Source organism: Hyperoodon ampullatus (assembly GCF_949752795.1).
Source record: "Hyperoodon ampullatus genome assembly, chromosome: 10".
Classification (NCBI taxonomy): domain Eukaryota; kingdom Metazoa; phylum Chordata; class Mammalia; order Artiodactyla; family Ziphiidae; genus Hyperoodon; species Hyperoodon ampullatus.
Window position 1 is genome coordinate 75,062,707 of NC_136923.1, and position 18,633 is coordinate 75,081,339.

General features: G+C 49.2%; 1 protein-coding gene across 3 annotated transcripts; it reads right to left on the minus strand.

The window, feature by feature from the left end:
* Positions 1 to 944: 944 nt before the first annotated feature.
* Positions 945 to 13,085, minus strand: MRPL14 (mitochondrial ribosomal protein L14). 3 transcript variants are annotated; one of them, XM_079713768.1, is made up of 3 exons: positions 12,966 to 13,085; positions 3,805 to 3,896; positions 945 to 1,430 (listed from the first exon to the last, which is right to left on the minus strand). In XM_079713768.1, the coding sequence occupies exons 2-3, from the start codon at positions 3,873 to 3,875 to the stop codon at positions 1,064 to 1,066; spliced, it is 438 nt and encodes a 145-aa protein (XP_079569894.1). In that variant the 5' UTR covers positions 3,876 to 3,896; positions 12,966 to 13,085; the 3' UTR covers positions 945 to 1,063. The 3 variants fall into 3 exon arrangements, with proteins under 3 accessions (XP_079569894.1, XP_079569895.1, XP_079569896.1); XM_079713769.1 differs by having other exon boundaries at positions 13,031 to 13,035; XM_079713770.1 differs by lacking the exon at positions 12,966 to 13,085 and adding an exon at positions 7,524 to 7,543.
* Positions 13,086 to 18,633: the final 5,548 nt, after the last annotated feature.

Consider the following 18,633-nt stretch of genomic DNA (forward strand, 5'->3'; position numbering starts at 1 on the left):
TGGCAGCCGCAGAGCAATGATGACAGAAAACAGCTGATGCCCATCAAGTGCTTATTATCGCCAGGTACTCATAGGCACGAACTCATTTCTTACATCCACCGTATCAAGCAGGTACCATTATCATATCCCCATTTTACAGGTGAGGAAACAGAAGGTGTAAGAAGCACAATAACCTGCCCAAAGGCATTACGTGTAAGTGGTGGAGTCAGGATTGGAACCCAGGCAGTCTGGCTACAGAGCGTGTGTTCTTAATCATCACGCCACTCTGCCTCTCAGAGGCCACTGGAATGTTTAATGAGACGTGCCCAGGACAGTTTGAATGAATAAAGGAGTGACTTGAGAAATAAGTTGATGAGATTCCATTTAAAGAGACTAAGGGAGTGCCCCCAGAACCTCCCCAAGGAGACCAACAAACAAATGGGAGGTAAACTGTCACTGAATCCCCTGCACAGGCCCACGATTTGGTGCTCTGCAAACACCGGAGCTAGTGCACTTCCCCACGAGTCAAGGCAGGAAGCTGTCTGCTCTGGGCACAGAGAAGCAGCTGGTGCCTAGCAGAGGGCACCCCATGGTGGAGGAAGGATCACGGTGCGGGTTCTCTCGGAGGCTGGAGGCCACGCTGTGCTGGAGGAAACGGTCCCCCGGCTCCATTCACGCTAACCCAGCAACCCAGTCACCTTCATACCCATTTAGCACCTCCGGCCCTCTGACACAGGAAGATGACACTCTGGAAGGCAAATAAACAGTTTGCCTGGCTAGAAAGTGAGATTCCATTGCATATCTACAAACTGGCATTTGGCTTGTACCCCAGTTTTCCAGAGCCTGATAATCCTGGGTGAGTTCACAGGCTACTGCAGGCAAAGACCACCATCTCACGTGGGACCTTTTAACTGTTTCAGTACCGTTGACCCCATGGCCACACCCAGAAAGCTCAGGAAGAAACGTACAGGAAAACATTTATTTTCTCACAGCACGCTGCGCCCCGGGCTCCCTCTCAGCAGAGGCACAGCTCTCAGAACGGCTCCATCCATGAGCCCCCAGGCAGCCGGCGCCTGGGCTCTGCTCACACAAAGTTCTGGGCGATGGCCAGCACCTTGGAAAACTCGCCTGCCCTCTGGCGTAGGCTGGTGGGGATGGGTGTCTTGATTCGGGTCCCCACAGGGTTCCCGTTGTCCTCGATGAGGACCACGTTGTTAGAGTCGAACCTGGGGGTCATCCTGGGACCGGGCATACGATGCCCCACAATAAGCGCCTTTTTCTTCTGCCCCTTGATGGCCAGCAGGATCCGGTCGCCCACTTTGCCCACCCCGTTCTTGTTATAGACGTGGATGCAGCGAGGAGGGCGATGGTACGGGGTGTTTCCCAGGGCACTGTTGTCCACCACACGCACCCGCGTCATCTTCTGAATGGCACCAAGGCTCCCAGTGGTGCTGGCAGAAGAGGAAAAGAGTCTGAGGTCTGCATCTCTGCTGGTCAGGGCGCAGAGGCCTCTGCCAGACCAGGCTTGGCAGCGTGCACGTTAGCAGGGCCCTGACAGAGGTGGTGACTGGGAAGCCTTCCCTGTGCCCAAGGCAGTGCCCTCACAGTCCTTCACGGCTTCTGCTGCCGGGTCAGGACCTCGACCTGGATGGGTTTTAAAGAGGACCTGATATTCTGTTACAACAAACTGCACAGCAGACTTAATTTAAAGCCTTTGGTTTCCAAAAAGCCTCTGAGGATTAAGGGAATACCTTATGGGCCAGGCCTCGCCCACTGCATAGCCTGCAAAACCTGCTCCCCCGGAACACACTGACTACCAAGTGTCCCATCTACATGTTGCTGAGAAACAGAAGGTACAAGTGAGTATGTCTGCTAAGGGAGTCCTTTGACACAACATAGCAGAAACTGAAAATAAGTCAAGGTAACAATCTTTTGTTTTAATGTACTTTCCCCCACTATAAAGAGTACCTATTAAAGGCAAAAAAGCTATTATTAAGCCACCTGATGACAGTGGGAATTCTAGTTTGCTGCCACTAGGACCCTAGTGCTGGTGTTCTCCCGGGTGACCCGGCGTCCTCTTCTGTCATTCCACATGCCTACCCTGGGCAAGGTTCTCTATCCCCATTGTTTCCAGCTAGTAAATTCCATCTCCAGCCCCACTTCTCTCCTATCTTTCGGTCCTATATTTCCACTCTAACTCCTCATGTGTCCTACAGATGCTGCAAACTCAGTAGGTCCTAAAGTGACTTCATCGCCTCCCCCTGCAAACCTCCTCCCACTGCTGTGTTTCCTGCCTAGATGATGGCTTCTCCAGAAAATTCAGCTCCTGAGCCATAAACCTCTCTCCATCACCATACACTGGCTACCCCGTTCTACTGACACCACTCCTAAACACCTCTGTCCTTTCCCTCCACCCCCGTCGACACTTCCTCCATCCAGCAGCTCACTCTCTTACACCAAGACTGTTACGCTGGTGTCCTAACCAGCTCCCTGCGCACCTCACTCTGCCAACCAAGAGCTCTTTTTAGAATATAAAACGGAGGCCACTCCCCTGCTCAGGACTGGTCAGTGGTTCCCCACTGTATACACTGTCAACAACCTGGCCTCTACGTACCTGCCCTCTGAGGTCCTCTATCCTGCCACTCACACATTCACTCTGAGCCCCGACGGCCGGGAATCCCTGGAGCTCTCCAAGCGTGCCCAGCCTCTTGGCCCTCCCTGGGGGCCTGGACAGGACCTGCCCCCATGTGCCTTCTGGGAAGGCAGCTGCTACCCTCCTCCTCCGTTAGCAGCCCCTGCCTCAGGCCTTCCAAAGAACTGTACAAGCCTCTATTATTATACTGGTCACATTTTCTTAGAGTTATTTGTTTCCAACTTTGCTCCCGTGGCCAACTGTGAGAACTCTTCCAGGGCAGGAAGCAATTCTTATTCATCTCTCTATGACCAACCCTGGGCACAGGGCTCAGTAAACACTTGTGGAATGAGTGCACGAACAGGGCCAAAAGGCATGTTTGCCAACAGGAATGCAACCTGTGCTCTCCGCCCTGGCTTAGCATCTAAACGGGGAGGGGAGAGGTTGTCAAACTTCCATCATGCTTGAGTTTATGGTAATAAGTATGTGATTTTTAAAAAAATATATATATATATTCCATTTTTAAGAGAGAAGGGTTTTTTCCCCCTTTTATTTTGTTTATGTTTTTTTAAAATGAAGCATTATAGTTGATTTACAATGTTCTGTTAGTTTCAGGTGTATAGCAATGTGACTAAGAATGAGTATATATACTCATATATATATAAAGTATACAGATATATACTTTATATATATATAAAATGTGTATATATGCATATATATGTATATAGAGTATATCTGTGTAAATATACACATATATAAGCATATAGAGAGTATATATTTATATATACACATATATGTATATATAGAGAATATATATGTGTATATATGTGTGTGTATATATATATAAAGTGTATATAAAATGTATATATAGACATTTTCTTAAAAGAGAAGGTTTTAATGCACTGGAGGAATGAGGGTTGAGAGACATCAGATTCACTGTAAGAGTCTGGCAAGGATGGAGGTTTCATCATTCTCCATATCCATTCCCAATCCCATCCTCAACAGCAATATCGCCTCCTTACCTATCCCCCTCACCTGGCCTGACCAAACCCCAGGTCCATCTCTGCCTTTAGATTTCCCTGACCCCAAGCCCACCTCCCTGAGTTTCCACTCCCACTCTAGTCACCAGTACCCCACCCTGATGGGAGGCTCACTTAAAGACACAGCTGTCAGAACTGAATAGGAAAAGTTACCCGAAACAGCGCTGGCTCAGTGCTCTGCTCACGTGGGCGAAGGGGCCCCAGAGCCCAGTAAAGAAAGCCATGGGGTCCCAAGATGGCAAATCCTGCAGGGACAAAGAGGGGAAAAGGATTTATTTCTAAGTCAATGTCCACACTCAGAGCCAGTAGTTTTTGGTGTTTGGTGTTTTTTTTTTTTTTAAAGACTTTTGGGGACTTGTGTGGGAGATGGCACTTTGAGCACAAGATCATTAGTCACTAAATATATATCTTAGTGGTTAAAAGATACGCAGATGATTAGATGGAACTCCAGCCACAATTTTGCTGATTCATATTCTAACTGGGGTCAGAGAACTGGAATGGCCCACCACAGTTCTCGCTGTAGCTTACACAACAGCACAGAGAATGCCTTCATAATTATATCACCTCCACAGCACGAATCCTCTGGGACACACCCAGGGAGGAAGCACTTCCCACATCCTCCACAGAGGAAAACCTGCACACTGGCCTCTTGTTGACACTCGTGTGCCTCTTGAAACCAGAACTTTTACTCCCTGGAGGAAAGTAGATTATCTGAGCAGCTGCCCAGGTTGTCTGTCACCACATCACCTTTCCCCCAAATGTAAAAGCCAGAACACCTGGACAGCTCAAGGTTAGCAAAGTAGTGCCAAAGGATGCCCTTGCCAAGTCACTGACCAAGGCCTCTATTTGGGTCGGTCTCCCAAATGACAACGTAACACAGAAAAACTACCTACTCGCTGTACAGCAGAAACTAACACAATATTGTAAAGCAACTATACCCCAATTTAAAAAAAAAAAGAAAGAAAGAAAGAAAAAGAAAAACTACCTACCCCACACTGCAGCTGAAAGTGGGCTTTGGGAGAGCAAGCTGGAGACAAAAGAGCAAACGCCAGCCCAACACTGGTGACAGTAGCTTGCAGAACCTCAACCCTGTGCTCCCTAGCACCAACCTATATGGCCATCGCCAGGTTCCTGAAACACCTGGGCACCAGTGAGGGGAGTATTTAAGAAAAACCTACAGCCAGCTGGTAATTCCAGCTGCAAGACATGCCTGTTTTCCACCCACATGTTTGGCTACAGAGGGCCTCATTCGAGAGCTCTGCTGAGAAAGCCTCTACCACTGTAGTATTTACACACAGCTTTGCCTTGCATAAGTTCAAAGCACCTTAGATAAGATTTTATTTAATAATGGTGGGGGAAAATTCACTATTCACTTTCACAGAAATACCTAAACACTCCAGTAATGCTTATTAACTACAATTTAGCCTCAAACCTCAAACTTATTCGCCATTGTTTTCCTTAAGACAACCCAGGAAGCGTTGGCCAAAATGTAAATATGATCAGAAAGATATGCAAAAGAAGGCGGCCTACTTATAGAACTACTAACATCTGACACACAGAATCAAAGACTATCAGATGAGGCCAGCTTTACCTTCACAGCTTGGTAGCCCTGGAGAAGAAACTATGAGCTTCGGCTTCCCCATCTGTCACACGGGGTTTCCCCACCTGTAACACCTACTCACAAGACGGTCGTGAGGTAAGCCACGCAAAGCACAGAGCATGATGCCCGCACTCAATACGCACTCAATACCTATTAGCCCCCTCCATCATCATCGTCATCACATCACGTCCCGTTTCGAAGATTAGGAAACTGAGATACAGAGAGAGGAAGGGACTTGCATAAAGCCCCATAACTAGCCAAGGGCAGAAGCAGAACCAGAAGTGGACTCAGCTTAGGTCCAAGGGTCTTCCCTCCACCCCCTATGGCCTCACTCTGCCGTACAAAGCCCACTTCACACAGGAGCTCAGGGTGAGAAGCAGCTTTGACGGTCACCTGGTCTTTTTCTGCTTTCTTTCTTTATGAAAATGTATCGACTAGTTATAATGTGTCTAAGTGCTTTACATTATCATCTCATTTAAGCCTCACAAAAACTACGAAATGGAAACTATTATTAGCCCCATTTTATACAGGAGGAAATGAGGCCCAGAGAGGTTAGATAATCTGCCCAAGTCGCACAGTTAGGAGTGACAAAGCTGAAATCTGAACTCCAGTAGTCGGCTTCCTGAACCCACCCTCTGAATCAGCAGAGTTAACATGGTAACTTTAACTTAAATATTAATATTTTTCCAACTGTTAGATCATCCTTGTTCCATCAAGAATACTGATGTCACATGAACATTTTACTCAGACCTAACTCAGTGCTTGCTGAATCAACTGAAATGTAGACAAACACCAGGTTAAAGTCATTCACTTTCATCCAATTTAGGTTTTGAATACAATTTGAAGTGTAGGTGGCAAGAAGAGCTGCACACTCTGAGCAATAATGGAAAATTGGCTTTTAAAAAAAGGAATAAAAAAAGTAGCTCTGAAAAGCAGTCCTTCTGGTCCAGGCTGCAGTTACGTCCAATCTCAGCCAAGCCTTCCCATATGATGCTGGCGGGCCCCTACTCTCACCCCCTGGGAGAAAAGAGGCTCCTCGGTTCCTCCACAGAACCCTCAAGGTTAGTCCAGCGCCACCCACATTCCTTCTCCTGAGAATTGCAACATCCAGCCTCTTCACACTGCATCGCTTCCTCCAGAGCATTTATGTGAGTCCAAGAAGTGCAGAAGTGCCTGGAGGCTTCCCAGAACTTTCCCAACTTGGGCATAACAAACCCCACCATTCAAGGAACCTCCCTAAAATCTACAGGGCAGCCTGTGCACAAACCACACCCAGGCCCCCTCTCTGTGCCTTGCTGAGAAGCCACCACCACAACCTGGGTCCATCTCTGCCCAACCAAACTGCCCTGGCCCCAAACACACCTCCTGCGAGCAGCTCTGTGTAAGGCTACAGCATCAGCTGTCACCCCTCCTGCACACCAAGGACATCCGGGCGTCCTGTGCCAAAGGAACTCTCACTGTTCCAATTTTCACTATCCAAACTCAGACATGGAATAAATCTGGATTTTTTTTTTTTTTTTGGAGATAAGGCTGATAGCCCTTAACATTCTAGTTCTTGCTACTCACTATCCACAGAAACCACAGAGATCTTGACAACATGGCATCTGAACTCACTATAGGAACTCAGGAATCACACAGACTCCGGATTACCTGTACTACCCTCAAACACAAAAGTAATACATTCACGGCTGCAGGGAGCACCTCCATTTTCACAAATAAAGACCAAATTCAAAGACTTTTCACTAGCTCTTTGGTGGATCTGATAGTGACCTCCAGACCCAAAGGACTTAAAGACATCAAATGGACAGCAGTAAGCATTCCTATGAACTTGAAAGCTAAAAGAAGCAAATATACTTGTATATTTGTATACAAAAAAATCTGTGGTCCCCTCCACTGTCACCCCAGCAAAAGATCCCAGCAGGTCCTGACAGAGTGTGAGTACAATAAATACGTGTTGAATAAAATAAATGAGGTAGCCAACAGAAAGACAGATTCCCCCACCCACGGCTCGACACAGGGAAATCCAGACACTGTAGAGACCTCATCTGTATATCGGGAACCAGCACATCACATGCAAACATGCTTTAGGAGAACCATGGTGCTGGTCATGAGAGGATTAGCTCATGCTATGTCTACAGGCCCGTGGAATCATCTCCTGGGTCTGGTGCTTACACCGCCCACTGTGAAAAAACACCATTGCACCACTAAACAACTGGCTCACATCAGGTAAGAGTAATGAGGGCTGCAATTTATTTCAAAGCAACTGACTGACCTTGATGTTATTTCCTAGGATAAATCCATCCTGTAGACATAGGCCCTGATTCACTTCAAATCAGTCTGTATAGAGTGCTTTGTCTCACAAGCAATGTTATTCTGAGTCCTGTGTTTGCACAGGAAGCTAACTCCAATGATATTTCCTCCTCTACTCTCACTCAGAGGAGGCCAGGTATTCGGAAGACTTCAGCGCCAGAGATGGCTTTTCATGCCACTTCTTGGTCAGCACTAGTACTGCCATCCAGGTTTAGAGTGTGAATCATAACCTCTGGGGGTGGGGGGATGGGGAAGGCAAGAGAGAGTGAGAGAGGGACAGGGAGAGAAATTACTTAATACAATCCAAGAGCCGTGCTTACTTCAAATCTTAGTTTAACTTTCAGATCTCCCTTCAGTTCTGGAGGCCAGGGAGGACTGTAGATTTTAGGGACACACAGGTGAGTTTTTCACTTGGCATCACCTTATAGGTCCCATTGGAAGAACATTGCTCCGTGAGAGCAGGGACCATGCCTGCCCTGTCCAGTGCTGCATGCTCAGGACCTAGAACAGTGCCTGGCACACAAATGGAGCTCAGTGAGTATCTGTTAAATGTATCAAATTTATCTGCAATTGCAATTCATCCTCCAGCTCCAGAGAGGCTCCATGTTGGTGGGTTGGTGGTCTTTCTTGTGCCCTTCACCCAGGCTCTCAATAACTTGGGGGAGCTTCCTAGACACTGAGAGCTCATTTTTAGCTAATTGTAATACATAGAGACTGAACTAGAAAAGCAGACAGAAAAAGCCTGATGCTTTGTGAAAAGTTAGAAAGTACCATTACTTGAACTTTAGGAATCAGTAAAATGTTGAACTTAGTATCACAGATCCACATATATTTATACATTGTTTCTACCTGAACAATTTCCATCTTTAGGTGCCTGGCACATTTCATAAATTTTAAAGGCCTTTCAAGAGAAACAGGTTCTAAAGAAAAGAGACAAAACAAAAAGTTCAGCCCAACTGCAAAAGAGTGTTTAAAGGAGATTCTGTTAGTAAGTGACAGAAGTGAAAAGAAACACTAGGAGAAATCAAGTGCAAAGCCCAGCCACAAAACGGACAAACTCTGCCTAGTGTAAGGATATAAATGTCCTTCTTAATTAAAGCAGGAAAAAGCAGAGGCCTGGCAGCTTCGAGGAAACAAAAAACAAAAGGGAACTCCCTGGACCCTCTGCCCTGTCATGCTGACAGCCCTTCCCATCTCCTGCAGGTTTCGCCCCAATCATTCTGGACCAAAAAGTACTCTTGTTTGTTGCTTAAATACTCATTACTGATTTGTCCCGGAAGGATTCTCTTTCAGGAAGTTTTGTGAATTTTTTTTTTTAAAAACATCTTTTGTGAGTTTTTTTAACCTCACATAAGTATACATGTTACAGTTCTCAAAGTACTTTCACACAGATCACTTTCTTGGTTGATTTCATTCTTGAGCACCCAGTGGAAACAGAAAGATGAATAACAGAGCAACAGTTTGGCACGGTTGATTCCTAAGGATTTTGAACAGTTCTGAAGGTTCAACAGAGTAAGTGCCATTTCGCAGGTGAAGAAATTAAGTCAGAGTTGCTAAGCGACTTGTCGGCTTGTCCTAGGAAGGGAAGAAGGGTAGGAGGCTGTTTCTACTACACCCTGCACAATACTCGCCCAGCTAAGGTGCTGCTTTAACCACTAATAAACTTCACAGAAACAAAAACGCCCCACACACTGCAAGTATTCTTTCTCCTCTCTTAAAGCTGCCACATAATCTTTTAAAACTCAGGAATTAAAAAGCTGTCTTTTCAATAGATATCTGCACCACAAACAGCACAGCCTGGGACCAATGCAAAGGTGTGAGTTTTCACAGCGTTACTATCAAGAAGCAATAGCAATCCCTCATTAGCACCATGGGCCGTTTCTACCATGGCTACCAGTGAGGACCCCAGTTCTCAATCTGGTTCACAAAGGAAAAAACGTTTGCAGGGTTCTTGTCTCTATCTGTTGGTTAACTATACGTGTTTATTTACCTGTATATTTGTTTGCTCAGCCTTGTTACAGATTTAAAATCGTGGTTCTTAAAAATATCTGACAGTTCTCCATTATTCAAGTTGGCTTTTCAATGTGTAGATCTTACCTATTTCTAGCTTTGCTCCCCTGCCATCCCCACCTCACAGGTGTGCAAACACCTATAGTTCCAGAAATAAGTTTATAACATTCTTGGTATGGTCTAACTCAGAAAAACTGCACAAGGCAAAGGTAAATTCTACTTAATCACGTACATATTTCTTTCCTATTAGTACCTCTACCAAGCCAGTGGCAAGGAGCCAGGTTTATAGAGATGTCAGGTGGGCAGGCAGGGGGATGGGGGTGGGATGAAAAGCCCAAAAAAAGGGTATCTCCTCCACCCCTCCTCCCCTCCTCTCCTGCCAAGTCTGTTTCCTTGGAATCCACTACTCCAGGCCTCAGTGACTCTGTCAAGCAAGGGTCACTGGTAAGAGCAAAGAGGCAAGGAAATGAACGTGTTTTAGCTTCACTCACATAAGGGATGGTTTTTCAAGTGGGAGAACCCCTCTCTGAATTAACCAGTAGGGCCCAGGTCTGCAGCATAAGCAGTTTGTTTCCCAGATTCTGACCAGGGAGAAGAGTCTCACTCCCTGATTCTCAGGGCAGCACTATGGGTGTCTCTTTAAGATCGCTCAGTCCTGAAAGTGTTTTTCAGCTTAAAGTAGACTAGGAAAAGTACTCCTCTTTTCTAAAGACATAGATGATTTTTTTTTTTAAGTTTTCGACAAGGAGACTTTCTCACTCTGAGTTGTGTTTCACTGGTGAATAATAAGCTAGCTGGCACTTTTCTTAATAAGAGAGCATATTACCTGACCCAGAGCAACATTTCTGGGATGTGAATCATAGCCCTCTCTTACAAGCTGGTTGTCATTGTTAAATACACATGTAAAATCACACCAGGGTGAACCAGAACAAACCACTGGCCTCTAAAAAGAATCAATTGTAACCTGATTTTTGAGACCCTCCCAAGTTCCCACATGGCCATAAGAACTATCCAAGTAATGAAAACAATAGGAAAATCCATCTTATGTGGGTCCAGGTGTCATAATCCCCTAAGACAGGGGTGGGGTAAGACAGGTTTCAAAGGACTCTTGCATCATGTAAGATTCTAGATGATGAGGAGAGTCTAAATAATTATGTTCAGTGCTCAACAGAGCACCTAAAAAATGGGCTCCAGGGAAGGTTTTTATCCTTCATATTCAGGGGCACTAATAAAACATTTTGGCCATTGTTCCTTCATGGATTCCACAGTGTACTTCATTCAGTTCTCATTTCGGTCTTTCTGAAATGTTTCCTCTTCTCTCTGTCTGTTAGTATGTGGTGACCCTAATTAGGCACAGGCAGAAATAGATCTGGAATCCACCACATGTTAACACGCCTAACTGCATTATTAAAAAGATAATAATACATGAGAAGTGCCTCCTAGTGGTCCTCAGGGGTCCCAAACCCAGGTAACTCTGGACTCCCATTTCCATTTTCCACATATCCATTACAAGGGCTACTTGGCAATGGATCACACCAGATTTACAACTATAAAATCAACACAACGTGTAAAAACTTCCATAGAAAATATACATCCAAGAAGCTCTAAGGGCAAAATGGACAATTCCATAAAAGGGAACAACAACAACAACACAAATAGGACAGATTCCTTTTCATCTAAAGGTCTTGCTGCTACCCAAAACAGCTCCCAGAATTCAAACCTACAAAGACTCCTCTCACCAGGCAGTCTACCATACACAGCTTAACCCCACCTCCCTTTCTGGCCTTCTTAGTAAGGCAACCTACTTCCTACCCCAACAAAATCCTTGCTCTTCCATTGTACGTATTTCCATGAGTGAAGGGTAAACTGTCTTCTAGCGTAGTAACCTCCCTGAAAAAAGAGACCCACTCTGTTCTTTATTCTATATCCCTGGTGTGCTAACTGCATCCTCGTGGACAATTTTAAATGACTCTAAACGCAGGCTGATGAAGGCAAGAGCGCAAACAGGAGAACACAGGAAACCAACGTTTCGAACTTTTCTGTGACACACAGAAACGCATTGCATAACACCTCCTAATACACTCACACACACTCACACGTGTGTATACCTGAAGCAAGTGTCCAGAAACAATACTTACCCTAAGTACAATGCTCTCTGATATTTTCTATTCTACTTCATTTTTTCTTAAACGATGGCCATGATCCACTAAACTGATTTCCAACTAACCGATGAGACTCACTTTGAATGGGAATTCAGTTTGAACTGCATCAAAACCTTACAGCTGCATTAAACAAGCTACTAATGAACCCTTGAAAAAGCCAGCAGACAGCAGAGACACTGATCAGCCACAAGAACCAGACACACCCAGGTAGGCAGTGCCCTTCCTCTGTCCAGCAGCCCAAGTTCAAGTATCTCCCAACTTCCCACCTTTTCCTAGTAACCCGAGGTGACTCTGTCATATGCTCTTTTGTTAACCTCTTTATAAATTCAGTCCATCAATCTCTTTGGGTAGCAAAGTTCATTTACTGCCCACCGTGAAAAGCAATACTTCCTTTCTGTCCCCAGACCATCCCCCATCAAGCCTGAAGGGAAGAGAGCCTTCCAGGAACCCACAATTAAATGGAAAAGTTGGTATTCCGTGTGCCTCTGTGATCTATTTTGTGGGTAACATACAGGAGTTATGCACACGCGCAGACACACACACACACACACACACACACACACACACACACACACACACACACACACACACACACACACACACACACACACACACACACACACACACACACACACACCTCTCTCTCCTTCCCCTCTCTCTCTCTCTTCCTTCCAGCCTTAATCCCTGGCAGGTGCAGCCTCTGATGAAATGAGAAACCAGGGAAACCCCTTCAGCCAGGGTAGCCACTCATCGGCATGACAGTGAAAGCGGTGGACTCACTCTCCACACCACAGAAGCGCCTGGCAAACGAGTCACAAAGTCATCTCAAGACCCAAGTTGGGAAAGGAAAGGGAGAAACAGAGAAGTAGACAAACCCGAGGAGCCGCGCCAGAGTGACCGGCCGAGGCCACCTCGGGAGACCTAGCGGCAGACCGCCCAGTCCCCGGGAAGGCAGGTGAGCGCGGGCCGGGGGCACGGGGTCGCAATGGCCACCGGAGCCCTCGCCGCCCTTGGGGGATGGGAGGGAGGAGGGCCCGGGTCAGAGGCCTCCTTCCCCGTCGGGACCCTCCCACTGCCCCTCCACCCCCAGAGGGCCCACGATCCTCGCACTCCGGCCTTTCCTCACCCATCCCGAAGTGCGCGCCACCCCGCCTGCGGGGAAGCAAGGGAGAGAGGAAGCAGAGAAGTTAGGAGAGTGACGTCCCCTCCGCCCCCCCTCCCCCACTCCATACCGCCTTCGCCGCCCTGGAATATCCTGCCGCGGGCCCCCACAGGCCCAAGGCCGCCTTCCCCTTACGCGGCCTCTCGCCCTGCGCCTGCGCGTCGGACCCAGCTAGGCGGACGGCGATCTGAGAGTGCGCCCGCTCCTTGCGTATGCCGGCGTAGGGGGAGGGACCTGCGCGGCCCCGCCCCCTCATCCTCCCCCTCCCTCCTCCCGCTCCCCCTCCCCCAGACACTGCCGCGGCCGCCGCAGGAGCCCGGAGCTCCAGCCGCCCAGCGACTCCCCTCCCCCTCCCCCAGCCCCGCCCCGCCCCAACCCGGGGCTCCGAGCCGGAGCTGAGTCTGCGCCTGGGGGTGAGTACGAGACCCTTCCCCAGCCCCCTCTCTTTTCTTTGAGGATCCCACCACCACCCAAAGAAAAACCCCGGTCTCAGCTGCGCGTCCCCTCCCTTCAACCTCCTGCGGGACCCAGAGGTGCCCGGGCCCGCGGGACCAGTGGTGCCGCGCGCTGCCCCCAACCCCGCACCGTCCTGAGCCTATCATGTGAGTGCTCCAACCCCTGCCGGGGGTCCAGAGGTACACCTACCTCTATCCCCACCCCTCGAGAGATCCGACGGGTGGGACCCCCGCCCCCGGCCCCCTAGCGCCACTCTTCTCCCACCTGCCCGGTCCAGGTGCGCGTCCCCTCCGCGGTTCCAGCAGCGCCCCATCAGCCCGCCGCCGCTGTGAGGAATCTGCCGCCCCCGCCCCCGAGTTTTGAATTCCAGGGTCTCCAAGTCCAATGTCCTCGGTGTCTTTTATCTTTTCTCCTGCTCCAGGGGCCGAGTACCCCAGAAGCCGGCCCGGGGCAGGGGTTCGGGCTTCGGCAAGGGCAAGGTTTGCGAGGCCGGCCGCTGCCCCCGGTCCGTCTGGGGACTGGTCGGAGGACTGGGGAGGCGACTGGCCCCGGTAGTGTGTCCTCTCCTTGCACCCCACACAGTACAGTTCATTCATGAGCCGCCCGGGCCTGCGTTGGAGGGTGCGGTGGGGAAAGGATTCGGACTCGGAACCGGAGTGGGGCAAAGGCCCTGTTGGGGGGAGGGGGGGCTGTGTGCTTTGTCCCTCCTGGCCTGCTGGACCACCTAGGGAGGACAGTCCCAAAGCTTTGGCGCCTTCTTTCCCAGAAGAGGAGGACGCTTGGGAAGTGGAGAGGAGAGGTCAGAGGGGCCGGCTGCCCTTGGGGCTCTGTGCTGCTTCCTGCCTGGGTCCCCTGGGTGGAGGTCTGGCCGCTCAGCACTCCACTTTCCTGGAGGGGGGGCGGCGCACAGGCGGGAGGGCCAGGACTTCTGTACCCAATACTACTCTCTAGCCTCTCCCTGGGTCTGCAGCAGCCCAGGAAGAGTGAGGCCGCCCTAGCCCCTCCTGAGGAGGGGCCCCCAGACCTGCCTCCCAGGAACATGTGAGGAGGGGAGTGACAGTGTCTGTCAGGCTTCCAGTGGGGGGCTGGGGGGTGGGGTGCTGGCAGCATGACTGTCCTCCAGGGTACCAGAGGGTCCAGGCCCTGGCATGCCCCAGGTGGCACATGCTGGGGCCTGCTGTTGGCTCACCCAGTTGGGTCTTGGCCTATGGGTGGGTGGGTAGGGATGTGTCAAGGCAGAAGGCAGGTGGTGAGTAGCTAACAATCCCCTTTTGGACACCCTACAAGTTCCCTCCAATTACAACAGTTTTGAAGACCTGGGTTCAAATTCCAGCTCTGCCATTCTTTAGCTGTGCGACTTTGACAAGTTACTTAACTTGTCTGAACCTTAGTGTCAGTTAAAAAGTATGTTTACTACCATCTCCTTACGAGATTACTCATGGGCATCAAACTAGATAGTACAGGTAAAGAGCCTGGCACCCTGCCTGGTAGTGTATCAATAAGAGTTCTCTTCCCTGAACTTCTGACCCATCCTGGCATAGCACCACCCTCCCATGCCCCCACCTCTCAGCCTGCTATAGATGGATCAGTTTGTTTGAAGAGTTTGGAAACATTCTCTGCCACTCGGTGGCAGAGTCCTGAAAGCATTGTAAGCCCTTAGGTCTAGACAAGAAGCCCATCCAGACTGAGGGGTTCTAGCATATTAAATTCTGTTTTATTTTGCTTTTTACCAGTTCTCCTTCATTAAACCAACCCCTTTTATTCCACACTTTATTGATAACAGTAGCTAATTTTTTTAGAATCCATTTGTACCTTGAACTGTATTAAGAGCTTTACCTAAATCATCTTGTTTAATCCTCAAAACAACCACATGATTGAATTATTATCCCCATTTACAGACGAAGGAACTGAGGCCCGGGGTGGTGAGGTAGTGTCGCCAGGTCAGAAGCCAGATCTGTCTCATCCTAGAGCCTGTACTCTTAACCACCAGGCTCTGTTGCTGGTCCCCTACACCTGTCTCAGAACCTGAAATCACAAACCCAGGGTGGAAGGTCTGGGAGCTAGAAGCAAGAGGGAAGGCAAACAGGTAGAAATAGGATGTGGCATTTCTCCAGAGCTGTAGCTGGCAACCCCCAGCCCCCAACCCCCAGCATCCTGATGGAAGTGGCTCCTCTGTTGGCTGAGGCCGAAAAGTGCAGTGGTTAAAAGCATGGGCTTGAGCCCGGTTGCCTAGGTCCATACCCAGATCTATCACAGACTAGCTGTGTGCCATTGAGCAGGTGATGTACGCTCTCTGTACCTCAGTGTCCTCCTAGGGTTGTGATGGCGAGTAAACAAGATAACATTTGTAAAGCACTTTGAACAGTGCCTGGCGCAAAATACGAGTTAAATAGGTATTTGATAAATGCATTCTTTTCCTACCACTTTTATCCCCATTTGTGGATACATTTTTGCCCATCTCTCTTAATAGAGCATTAATATCTCTTTGTTACATATTGAAAGACTGAGGCCCAGGTTACATAGTAACAGAACTAGCCTCCATCTTCATCTCCTCCCAACAGACCACACTGCCTTCCTATGATCCCAAGCCCTAAATTAAATCTTTCCTAGTAACTCTTTAAGAAAAAAACTTTTAGTTTATAGCTCCCTCCCCACCCCACCCCCACCGTGCAAACACTTCTTGATGATAAAGTAACCATCAGTTAGCTAGAAATAAAATCCCCCATCACTTTCCCTGCACACTTCCAGCTAAAGCCTCAGTGTCAGGCTAGAGAAATTCTGGGATACCACTGCTCAGGCAACCCTGTGGAGTGGATAAACTGCCCCTCCCTCCCCCAAACATTCTGCCTCAGTCTCTTCCCTTCTCTCATCTGCTCTCAGTGAAGGCTTTGAGAGCAGCTGCTCTGGGTGAAATTGAGCCCAGCAACCCCGCCTCCACAATTAAGAGCTTGGAGTACCCTGTCAGCAAGCCGAGCCACCAGCCCTGGCTCCACCCTTTCCTGCCCTGTGACCTCCCTGTGAGTGGCTTCTCCACCTCGGTCCCTGCTTCCTGCCCTGTCAAATGGGGAGTGTGCCCTGCCTTCCTGTTGGTGCAGGTGGGAAGAGCAGTGCAGTTGCAGAGGGGAGAGTGCTTTGTGACTGTAAAGAGGGAGGCAGCAGATGGACCTGGTGACTTCAGTTACTAAGCACGTACCTGGACCCTCACCTACTCTACTGGGTCCCCTTATGTAGGAGCTCCCAGAATGTTCCACCCTCCTTGGAGTGGAGAGGATAGAATGGAGGGGGGATGCTGCTCCAGGGGTTTGTACCCATTACATTCTGGCCTGGTGGAGCCTTGGAGTTTTGGAAACAGGCAAGGGGTGGGTATGGGCTGGATCAATTTCTGGAGTGCATTAGAGTTGGGACTTAACGGAGGGGGGACTTGTGTAGAGGCCCCCCAATTACCACAGCAAGATACCTATACCTACCTTTAACCTTTCCTGGTGCACCTTATGTTTACATACCCAGGCTCCCAGACACACCCACATACACACCCCCACTTAGAGACCAACGACTCTCTTCATTTCCGTGGACTGCCATGTAGTCACCCAGCTCCCCACCTCTCACCCCACACACACACAGATACACATATCTACACAAGTTTACACACCTAAACACACACATTCTCACAGAGCTGTGGTGTTCTCTAGCCAGAGAACACGTAATGAGTGTTCGTGAAGCTTCTGTGGTCTGCAGAGTCCTGTTCTAGGCGCATCAGAAAAGCATCAAGGTACCCTGAAAAGTGTTAAAGCTTTAGAAAGAAGTTGACCTAGGTTTGATCCCCAGGTCCATTATTTTATGAGCAGTGTGACTTTGGGAAACTTACTTAACTTCTCTGAGCCCCATGCCCTCATCTTAAAATGGCAATGACATCCAACCCTGGAGTGTCAATGATTAAATGAAAAATGTATATATTCTTGAAACAGTGGGCGCTCCATACATGGCACCTGCTACAACTACTAAGTTAATGGGGTTTTTTTTAAGGCAACTTGGGCTGGAAAGGAAGAGGGAGGCATAACACACAGGGCAGTTATTCCCTTAGCCTTCCTAACCCAGAGACTCCCTGGGACCAAGTGAGACACACAGACAACCCCAGCTTCCCTTCCATCTGAGAGCTGGTGCGTCTTGCCCTGCAGTTGAAATTTTAGGAAGAGGCAGGGGAAAATATGGGATTGGTGAGCAGGAGAAACCCTCCAAACCACCCCAGGGGGCTGGGGGACGCTTGCTTTCCAGTTACAGTCACCGATTCTAGGTTTGTTGTTCTCTGTCTTTGCCTGGTTTCCTTTCTTCCCTGGGGATTCCCCACACACACCCCTACAAGGCAGAGCTTCAGTGTTGTCAGCAGAAGGGGCCCCCAGGGGCCCTCCAGTAGGATGGGGGTGGGGCAGTGGTGCCACAGCCATACTTCTCCTCCACCCCAGGAGCCTCCCCAGAACCGGGCTCAGCTCGGTCCCCAGGCACTTGCAGAACCCAGGCATCCAGGCTGGCTGCCCCTTTCCTCCTCCTCCCTACCCATCCACCAGACCCTAGAGGGCTGGACAACCAGACAGTGGCAGGGAACCAGGCCGGAGGACACTACCCTGGCTGCAGGGGGCTTGGGCCAGGTGAGAGGCCGCCACCCACTCTCCCTTCCTTTGCCAATGGAAAAGCTTGCTGCAGGGCATGGCATTCCCAGCCTGCCCTGCTCCAGGGGCAGGAGCAGGGCACTCTGGGAGTTGTAGTCCTCACAACTCAGGTGCAAAGAAAATTGATAAGAGGTGAGGAGGCTGGAGCGGGGAAAGGTGTAGTTTCTGCCATGGCCCAGGAAAAAGAATGAGGGTAAACAGGTATAGCTGGGGTGAGTGAGGCAGGTCACACAAACCCAGAAGTCCTGCTTTTTTTTTTTAATCTCTCAGAGATTACTTTTTAAAATAAATTTATTTCTTTATTTTTGGCTGCATCGGGTCTTCGTTGCTGTGCACAGGCTTCCTCTAGTTGCAGCGAGCGGGGGCTACTCTTCATTGCGGTGTGTGTGCTTCTCATTGCGGTGGCTTCTCTTGTTGCGGAGCACGGGCTCTAGGCATGCGGACTTCAGTAGTTGTGGTGAGGGGGCTCAGTAGTTGTGGCTCGCGGGCTCTAGAGCGCAGGCTCAGTAGTTGTGGTGCACGGGCTTAGTTGCTAACAGCATGTGGGATGTTCCCGGACCAGGGCTCGAACCCGTGTCCCCTGCATTGGCAGGAGGATTCTCAACCACTGCGCCACCA

Bases quoted from the DNA above. Each gene is read 5' to 3' on its own strand.
- MRPL14 (XM_079713768.1), bottom strand. From the start codon at position 3,875: ATGGCTTTCTTTACTGGGCTCTGGGGCCCCTTCGCCCACGTGAGCAGA. The intron at 1,431-3,804 runs GTAACTTTTCCT...CTCTTCTGCCAG, and splicing joins CTGAGCCAGCGCTGTTTCGG to CACCACTGGGAGCCTTGGTG.